The 10,325-nt window shown below is 37.0% G+C and overlaps 1 protein-coding gene across 1 annotated transcript in view; it reads right to left on the minus strand.

Annotated features, from left to right (window-relative positions):
- The window catches only part of LOC113225433, an 83,385-nt gene extending 73,295 nt beyond the window's left edge, over nucleotides 1-10,090 (minus strand). The window contains exon 1 of the mRNA XM_026457744.1: nucleotides 10,024-10,090. Coding sequence (XP_026313529.1) covers nucleotides 10,024-10,084 — 61 coding nt within the window. The 5' untranslated portion in view covers nucleotides 10,085-10,090. The remainder of the gene's footprint in view (nucleotides 1-10,023) is intronic.
- Between the last annotated feature and the right edge of the window lie 235 nt (nucleotides 10,091-10,325).

The raw sequence follows: 10,325 nt of genomic DNA on the forward strand, positions 1-10,325 counted from the left end.
TTACTATTGAATCGAATTACTTGAAAATCGCATTAAAATAACTCGATACAAAACATCGTTAGGTCGTATGCACTTGAATCGATTTTCGTAAAGTCGATATTGTGTGGAGTTACCTTAATATTTTTTTACATTGAAATTTGCAATAAGTACGGAATTATTCTGTATTCGATATTCGCCGTTTCTGCCCACCAATTTTGGGCAGAAATGGAGTAAAACCCGTTGCTATTTGTAAAAACCCGGTTAAAACCTGGGCAGGTTGATTGGATTTTAGCCCAGCTCTGCCTGTAAACACCAACTCGAATGCAATGCGAATGTGTGTGCACACATGCAAGCCGCGCTGCTACGTTTGCACGGAGTTATCATACTTATCTTATTATACTATGATTCTACAGCCAATAACCTTGTATGGAGACAAAAAATTGTTTCTGGTTTCAATTGCGTCAATACCAAGTAGCTTACTTACTAACAGTAGAGCTCCTTGAGAAAGAGTTCGTCCAGAGAAGTACTGCCACCTTACCTATGTCTGCCGCCAAGCAATAATGTGAGCTTTAATGCGTTCCGGTTTTGAAGGATACTGGTGAAATTACATGGGACTTTTCAACTTATGTCTCAGGGTGACGGGCGTAGTGTTAGTACCCATAAGTTCTTTGCGATTAAAAACTGCAGAGTGGCAAAGCAACTGATGTTCAAATGTTTAGGCGTATCGCTTAGGAATCAATATAACCTGAACGCGACTTCTAATTTTTTCCGTACTAATACGGTTTTATTTCGGAGCACTGGCTTTATTTCAGGATGTATTTTTCTACGAATGGAATTAAAGCCATTTGAAATATAGTATATACGTGTTCTGTTTAGTTCAGTTGATATAAAAATATACGTAAAATACTTATTGAATATCCATTAAAACCGAAACGCTCTCTTTACAGCTCACTTTACAGCTAGCAGCAGAAATTGATACGGCGGCAGTACTTCCCAGGACAAACAATTGATCTGCTACTAAAAGTGAAAATCCAAACCCACATGGCAAGTAATTAATAACTCTCTAATAACAAAAATAGTGTGATACATTACATGCTCTTTTGCAATACAATACGACATATCAAAGTGACGCAACAGCAATACACTCACGCGCATCACGTTCGCGTTAATTGCCGCGCAGGGGGAGTGGGAGGCGCAAGCGAACCACGCAGTGAAAGCGAGCGGAAATGCAACTACGCGCGTCTTTTTTAAATACGATTATGAATAAATTTAATAAACAAAAAGTAATATATTATGATGTTGACCTTAATCGCTTTTGATTGATTGTTATATCAGTGATAGTTGGGTGTCTTTTTATAGGACTGCGGGTTCGATTCGTAGATTGGGCTCGCATTTATGATTAGTAATATAAAGTAAATCTTAATACTAAACATTGAGATCCAAAATGGCTTCCACTCAGCATTTGTCGGATTGTGCATGCAAAACAACCCAACGTTGATAATTTATATTTAAATATGTATAATGATATTTTAATTAGTTTTTAGTAGTAATAGAGCTCCATGTGAAAGAGTTCGTCCAGGGAAGTACTGTCACCTTACCTATTTTTGCCACCTAGCAGTAATGTCAGCATTACTGTGTACCGGTTTTGAGGGGTACTGGTGAAATTACAGGCACATGGGACTTGCCAACTTATGTGTCAGGGTGACGGGTGCAGAGGTAGTGTCCTTCAGATCTTTGCGATTTAAAGCTCTGAGTGGCACTGCAACTGTTACGGACAGACGTGTAGTTTATCTTCAGGCGCACGACTTGTTCGTCTCGTTACTTGATAGAAAATAAAACTAAAAAGTCATTTAACGCACTCTTTGGACCAATTTGGGAGATGAACTTTTTGAATTGGTTCTGGTCTGAGAGTTCTGCGTGTTCTGGGTTGCACCCCGTAGTGAGTTTCGTTGCTCTGGTACTCATACTACAAGAAATTCCAGGTAATTCGTGTGTTTATCTGGCACATATAACAACAACAAGATCAACTCATGTAACTGCTTCCGTGTGCGATCGGCTACCATGTTGGGCTGTCATCATAGGAACTGGATTCTATTCCCAGGCCGGGAGAAATATTTGTATGGCCTACAAATATTTATCTCGTGAGTTTGGGTGTAATATGTGGTTGTATTTGTCTATGGCACCCGCGACCCAAGAGTTCCGTTATGCGGAGCTATTAAAAAAAGCGAGCGCATAGGCCATAGTCAGTCACGCTGATCACAACACATGTTTTTCAAGTGTTGTAAACCTTCTTGCAGGTTTCACCACCATGCTTTTCTTTACCATTGCCAAGAAAAATATTTTTTACAAAATATTTACAAAGGTACGTAATTACGGAACACACAGGGAACTGTATCGTGTTGAGTTATATCTGTGACAGATTGCTTGAAAAACCTTTGGAATATTATCAAAATAATTAACTTGATTGTGAATCTTTTTTGTACATAATTATAGAGTCTTCAGTTTAGTTTTGTATTGAAATTTTAAATTCTAAATTGAAATTATATGATATGATAGGGGATTGAAGGGACTCCGATCGCCTTGCTACGTTCACCGAACTTCACGTCCCGGGAGCTCGGTGAACTTATCAGGTATCATGTAATCATTTCATTCATTCATTTATTTTTTCTTCTATTTCTATTCTGTATCTTTTGTACTTACAGTGAAATAGATAGGTCGTAAGTGTACTAAAAAAATGGACTGTGAACTGTCTGCAATAAATGTTTATTTTTATTATTTTTTTAAATGCACTAGTTTTGGAGCCTTTTTTACTTTGTATTTGTTACTATTGTTTCTGTTTTCGCGGTAGCTGTTCATTGTACTAAATTCACTGTAAGTATATTCCCTTTGGTCTTACTCACACTCAAACAGCACCCGAACCTCATTGATATAGTCCGCTACAGATTAGACATATTAATTCGAAAGTTTTTGATTTATGTCAAATGCAAAGAATATTAACAGTAATTAGAATAAATTAAAATGTAATAATTAGTGCCGCAGTCTTATGTCTGTTTAGGATTTTTCATCAGAAGAAATACTGGATCTCAAACTGGTGGTACGGAGAAACCATTTTTCCTGTTGAAATTAGTATGTTTTTTAATTTCAATGGCCTCTAGCAGCATCCTGGGTAGATAACGGACTTCTTTTGCAAGGACCTGGGGTTTATCGTATTAGGCTTTAAACATTCAGACGCAGTAGAGTTCCTTGTGAAAGAGGTCGTCCTAGGAAGTACTGCCTATTATAGCAACGTGACCATTACGGCGTCTTGGTTTTGAAAGTTTGTAAAATTACACACAAATATCAACTTTACGTCTGAAGGTGACGAGTGGCAGTGCCCCTCTATAATTTAAGGGTGCAACACATGTTAATGTATGTGGCGCGCGAACGGTACGCGCACAGATTGTACAGCGGCGCATTCGCCAGATGAGTACGCACCCTTAAGCTTTAAGTAGCAGTAGAGCTTGTTGTGAAATAGTTTGTCCAGGGAAGTACTGCCACCTTACCTATTTCTGCCGCCAAGCAGTAATGTCAGCATTTTCTAGTTTTGAAGGGTAAGGCAGCTGGTCAAATTACAGACACATGGGCCTTGTCAACTTGTGTGTCAAGGTGAGGGGTGCAGTGGAAGTGACCCTCATATCTTTGCGAATTATATTGTGCAGTTCTCTTGCACACTCTCGATATATCCTGTAGAATACCGAGCAGGTAATTCTACGGCGGTGTTCAAGGCTCTTAAAGTGTATTGTACATTTACTCACGCGTGTTACAAGTTATTTTTTTGAAATAATGTCATGTGATAGGTGCTTACGTAGACCTAATGACACAGATAGTAATTTAAACGCGGTGATAGTTATTTGAGTCAATATAAATAAAGTACGTTAATACATTCAATTTTTTTGTGATCGCAGAGATCTGACGGGCACTGCCAGTGCGTTCGTCACCTTGAGACATAAGTTGTCAAGTCCCATGTGCCTTTGTGTTTAAAACTGTCGCACTTGGTATCGTAAAAAAAGAGTGGCGCTACAACTGTTGAATGAACAGGAGCTGCGAACTTAGGCAACTTATTACATCTCGCGCGAGATCGAGGGCAGTATGCAGAATTGGTGCCCAACCGTCACAAGTTGGAAAGGCAACACATGAACAATAAATAAGTAAGTAAATAAAATGTAAACTTACGTAACTACGCTTTTAAACATTATATTGAGATTAAGCTCCTTCCGTATAACTGTTGGATTTTGCAATGCGTTATTCAAGTAATTACTCAAACGCGGCATTTAATTGTCGTTACGTACTTTATAAAGTTAAGTTATTTAATATTAAGGTGGTTAGTTTTCTTTTCAACTACCTGGTGAATTGTGACATTTTTGTAGGTCGTGTAATTTAAAGCTCGCAGATTGACCAACGCCGTCTCTATGAAGTTAGAATTTGTTGCATTAGTCTTTGTTTGCTCGTGAAATGATCTAGAACTATTCGTATAAGATCTGATGTGTCCGCTTATTAGAAAGAAAGACAGAAAGAAAAACACTCAATGATAAACAACAACAAAATCAAGACTTGATTCTACAGTACCGATCGTAAATATGTGATGTTTAATTTTTTCCAATTTCGTTCTAAATAGTAAATCTGATTTAGTAAAAAAATGGTATTGTCAAAATGTTTTGTAATTCGTACTTCGTAAATTGGAATATGATCTTTGGTAAATTAAAAATAATGTTTTCTAGGTGTTCGATCTTTGTATTAGTAATTATGACAAACTAGTGGAGTAATTTCTTTTAAAAAAAAAAATTGAATATCAATTCAGTAAAAATTTAAATACAGTTAATAGCGACATCTCTAGCCGGAGCTGGTAGCTCTAAACTGGGTGACGAAAAACTTTTATAGATGGCGCTAAGGCTAAAAAGTCGTTGAAAAACCAAATACAAAGGTACGACAACAAGCACATAGAAAAATTCGTGAGGTCCGCTGGTTCGTTCCGTGGCTTAGTTGGCATAGCATCTGTCACGGTTTGCTAGAAGACGTCGGTTCGAATCCGGCCGGATCGAAGAAATTTTTTCTAAGTAATAATAAAACGAATAACGAACACACTCAACAAAGCCCTACACTAGGGAAACCCTGTGTCGCGGGTGCCATGGACACACGCATAGACAACTGCAAATTACACCCAAACTCACGAGAGAAATAAACGTAGGCCATACAAATATTTCTCCCGGCCGGGGAATCGAACATGAGACCTCTGCGTGACAGATGGTAACCGTTTGGCCACAGAGGCAGTTAAAGTGTTCGATCTTTGTATTAATAATTATAAAAATAAAGTACTTATTATTTTTTGTAAGTAGTTAAAGCTCAACTTAAGGTACTTTGTATTAATATTAGACATAATTAGTTGATGAACTAGTGCCATAGTATAATTAAGTAGCAGAGGACGTTCTTGTGAAGAGTTGTGATTTAAAGCTCTAAGTGGCACTACAACTGTCACTTACCACCAGTCGCACGACTTGTTCGTCCCGTTACTTGTAATTATGAAAAAATAATAATAAAAAAGTAAAATCGATAGACGTATATTAAAGATGTGGATCTCGCATTTCTGGGCAGGAGCTTCAGAATACCAACTTGACCCCCTTGACTCCATCCAACGCAGAGCTGTTCGTATTGTCGATAATCCCAGACTCACAGACTGTATAGATCCCCGTAGCCTACGGAGAGATGTTGGCTCTGTATGTGTGTTCTACCGTCTTTATAATGGCGAGTGCTCGGAGGAACTTTTCGAACTAGTGCCATCGTCTCGTTTCTACCATCGCACCTCCCGCCAAAGACGTAGAGTCCATCCCCATCTTAGATTCCTGTCATTGTAAGACCACGCGGGCATCTCGTTCGTGTCTTCCTCGAACCTGCAAGGTGTGAAATGGTCTTCCTCCTGAAGTATTCCCTTTGCACTTGGGCTTCTTCAAAAAGCGCTCTCAAAGGCTGGCAACGCATAGGCAGCTCGTCTGATGTTGCAAATATCCATGGGTGATGATAACCACCTCCCGTCAAGTGGCTCATCTGTTCGTTTGCCTCCTTCTTTACGTAAAAAAAGACGTCTTGAGTTTCGCTTCGTCTCGGACTACTCGAGATGGGCAGGCAATGAATTCGCTTCCTGAGAATTTCCGCGCCATCGACGGTCGTGCGACAACTGTGGTAAAAAGTGGCTCAAGCCAATTCCGCGTCGTTAAATGTGGCGACTAACCTAAAGAAAAATGTTCCGCCTCCATAATGTAGAGAAATTAATGTGCAATAAGATAAGCAAGCATTGTGTGCTTGAAGTGTATTTTATTTGCACAAAAACTGGATGTGACGCTACATAAATTGCATACGCGTTGTGTGCAAAACAAATACAGTGAGAAATGCGAATGAGGTTAATCCAATTTCTCGTAATGAACTTAAAAGATGTCCTTTTGGTGGTTGATGACGCTTTCCGGCCGTAGTTTTTTTTTACGGGACAAATGGTCACCACCAGGCGTAAGCGACACGCCTAACTGTAATAGCTGAAGTGAAACGCGATGTTTTAAATTACAAAGATCGAGGTGGCATCCTGCGACATTTTTTAAATCGTTATTTATTTCCCTAAATGAACGAATTTTGATCATTATTAAACTTATTAACCCCATTACAAAAAACTATTTAGAGAATTCTTAATGGAATCCAAACAGACAAAGCAAAATACTACACAACCAAACATGTATACAAATTTTTCGCAGTTGAAGAAATAAAGTTGACAATATTGTTCTTGGAGTTTTATCAACACCTTTAACCGTCGAAACAAGAACGAAGCAATATTCACAAGAACAAAGAGCTCTACCTGCTCCTTGAAAAATGAACAAATTGCTTCTATGGAATGACCTGCCGCCTTCTGCAAGAACGAGCATGTTTCTTATAATTAGAACCTTGCTATTCTTTTTATAGTAATTAAAAACTGCATAGCCCCTAAGCGTGTGTTCAGTTATTCTTAACGTACTTTTGATATTTACGGGTAACGTTATCAGTGAGTGCAATGTACTTTATAAGCCTCTGTAGTTAAAGCACACACTCATTTGACATTTTTTGTGTTATGTTTAATTTGTATTTTTATTCATTATGCTGTTGTTTCGCGGCAATGTAAATTCATTTATTAGCCAACTTTAAAAAAGGAGGAAAATATACGTTCATACAGCTGAACGTTTTCAGATTTCTCCGTCAATTGTAGACCGATTTTCAATTTTTTTTTATTTGAAAGGGTGCACTCTCGTGGTGTCCCATTGTCACCAAGTCAGAATCTTTTAGTGATTTTTTGAACTTTCAAATCGTGTTCTATCAATTCCATGATTTTCTAGTTACGACAGTATTTGGTTGGTGGAAATTAATTTAACGATTTGAAGTGTAATTTCTTTACCTATGTCATGAAAATGTGAGTTTGAATTTAAGAATAAATAATTCTAGAATGATTTGAAGTAATGTTAAGAGGTACTGCCATGTTGAAGTATTGTAGCTGTGGATTGTTTACGTAAGGCAAGGAAACGGCGGTCGCCACAGGGGCAAGAAGTGGATCGCGTAGATGCAACTCCGTCAAAGACTAGTTAATTGTAATAGAGATACGTCTCTGCGTGCTCTGACACTAATTCATACCTTTTGGTTTAATAAACCTACACGTGATCACACTTGGAAATTGTTTTTCATATTATTATTAACTGCCTCATTGGCCGAACGGTTACCATTCTGGTCTGCTAGAATAGTAACTGTTCGAGGTTTTTTTTATAATATCTAGTGACTGATGTTAAGCTATACGTCTGTCCATATCAGTGGCAGTGCCATTCAGAGCTTTAAACTACAAAGATTTCAGGGGCACTGCCACTGAGCCCGTCACCCTGAGACATAAGTTGACAAGTCCCATGTCCCATGTGCCCTTCAAAACTGGAACATTACTGCTTGGAATCTGCGGCAGAAATAGGTAAGGTGGCAGTACTTCCTTGGACGAACCCTTTAACAAGCTCTACTGCTTCGCAAGCACTATGCAATAAATATGGCAATATTATTTTTCAAAGTGATATTACTAGCTATCAGTTTGTTATCTTTAATTAAAAATTCGACTACAGTGACGCGCTCAGCGTAGCTAGAAATGTTCTGGGCCGCTATCACATAGAGTACGTCATCGATACGATGGAGAACAGCCATCAGTTACAAGTGCAAATCCAGTAACTATAGATACAAAATAAATATAACATTTTATAAAAAAATATGTAGACTGTGAACTGGCAATTGGTACTATCTCAATTTTGACAAACTTTACGAGATGAAGAAAAAATTTGCTTGCGTCATTTATATAGCATCTGGTTTATTAAAGAAAATACGTAGTTTTTAAATATTTTTATTACACATGTATGTATGGACACTACGCATTTTTATTTAATAAACCAGATGCTTTATAAATGGCTTTTTCTTCTCCTGTAAGTTGCCAAAATTGAGATAGTACCGGTTGCCAGTTCACAGTAGATATGCCAAAAATATATAAAATAAAATAAAATATATGAAATATAATAAACTAGAGGTGGAATATTCTGAAATGGAATCACTACTGAGGTACGACCTTTCCGACAAAAAAGAGAATCATCGAAATCGGTTCATAAACGTCTGACTAATCGTGTAACACATACACGCAAAGGAAACAGTAGATTTGAGAACCTCATTTTTTAAAAGTCGGTTAAGAAACAGAAAAGCATAGAATTGAGTATAACAGTGTATTGCTAATTAGAAGTGACAATAACTTCGTCTTTACCTGAACGGTCTGAGTCCGTATTTATGATATCACATTTTATAATAAAATAATAAATAAAAAAAACTAACCGATAATAAAAAAAAATAATTATAGTTTTTTTTAGTATAATGGCATAGAATGCGCGTCGAGGAAATAAATAATTTTTGTAATTGTAAATGGATATATCTATACCACCATTCGAGCAAAGATGGAGTCTACAATGGAACTTGTTTGCCCAGGACTTGTCTATTCAATCACACCTTAAATACATTAGGATCGAAGTCCATACCAGGCCTATACACGTTATAAAGATTGACGAAAAGCACTAAGCGCGCCCAAAAGGCATGCTAAGCCAGTAAGGATGATGTCTCGCCCAGCACTATAAAATCGATTTTAGAAATTAAAAGAAAAGCACGTTAAAATAACAATTGCTAAATTACTTCATGTAGTGTATCACGAAACAGGTTAAATTAGTTTATCATTTTAAAACGTGTTACACAGGACGTTTAATATTATTATGTAATGATAAATATTTTCTTAAATGGTTATTCTAATTATACATATTTTAATTAACGCGTTTTAAAATACTTGTTATTCTGGAAAACAATATCCTTATTTATTTAATTTTTATTTTACAATTCAACGACGTAGAAATGGCGGATTTAATGCCATAGGGTTCTTTACCAGTCAACCATTGGGCCTAACAGAGAAAAAGAAGATTGGTATGACACAAGAACAAAATAAAAATATACCATAATCCAAAATTGGATGCTTATTTTATACGGCATATAATAAATATAATATAGCACAAACATACTTAATATACTTATATACTATAATAAACAATACGCACATACATCCATAAATAATATAATACGATATTATTGTATTATATAGCCACAGCAACATTATGCAGTCTTGATCTGGAAGATTGTCAAAAAGATAGTTATGACAGATAAAAAACTATCCTCAAGGTTACCAAATTATATATGAAATATCTATAATTAGGAACCTCTCAAATCCCATTAAGTAAAATTGCCCAATTCTCTCATAGGCATAATGTAACGCATGAACCATCCATATCTATAATCTATGGCGAACAGCGAGCTATCGTGTCGCAGTTCCAAACTACCCGTCGAACAGATAACACGTCCGCGTACAGTGAAAATGTTTACGTGAATTTGTGAGCTGTGTAGTGGAAACAGTGCAGTGTAACAATGGCAAATCTTACTTTACGGTACCTTGACGAGTTGTCTTATGTTTTAAATAGTAGGAGGCATCTGTCGACGCAGGCCAAGGCATCGTCAGTGGGTGACCTTCTGAACGCTCAAGAAGAAAGATTCTCACCGGTTAGTTGCACTTAATGTTTAATTTATAAACGCACAATTTTAGGTAACTGAAGATTTTGATTGACGTATATGACAGGTCTGTTGCGATTGTCTTCTTTGACAAAGGTCGGTTGTTAAATTATAATTGACCTTTTTTTGTTAATTTTCTTTAATGAGGTACTGTAGAGTCAGTGCCTGACCGAGATTTCTCTAAA

Source organism: Hyposmocoma kahamanoa, unplaced genomic scaffold (assembly GCF_003589595.1).
Source record: "Hyposmocoma kahamanoa isolate Upper Pololo Valley unplaced genomic scaffold, ASM358959v1 160, whole genome shotgun sequence".
Lineage (NCBI taxonomy): Eukaryota > Metazoa > Arthropoda > Insecta > Lepidoptera > Cosmopterigidae > Hyposmocoma > Hyposmocoma kahamanoa.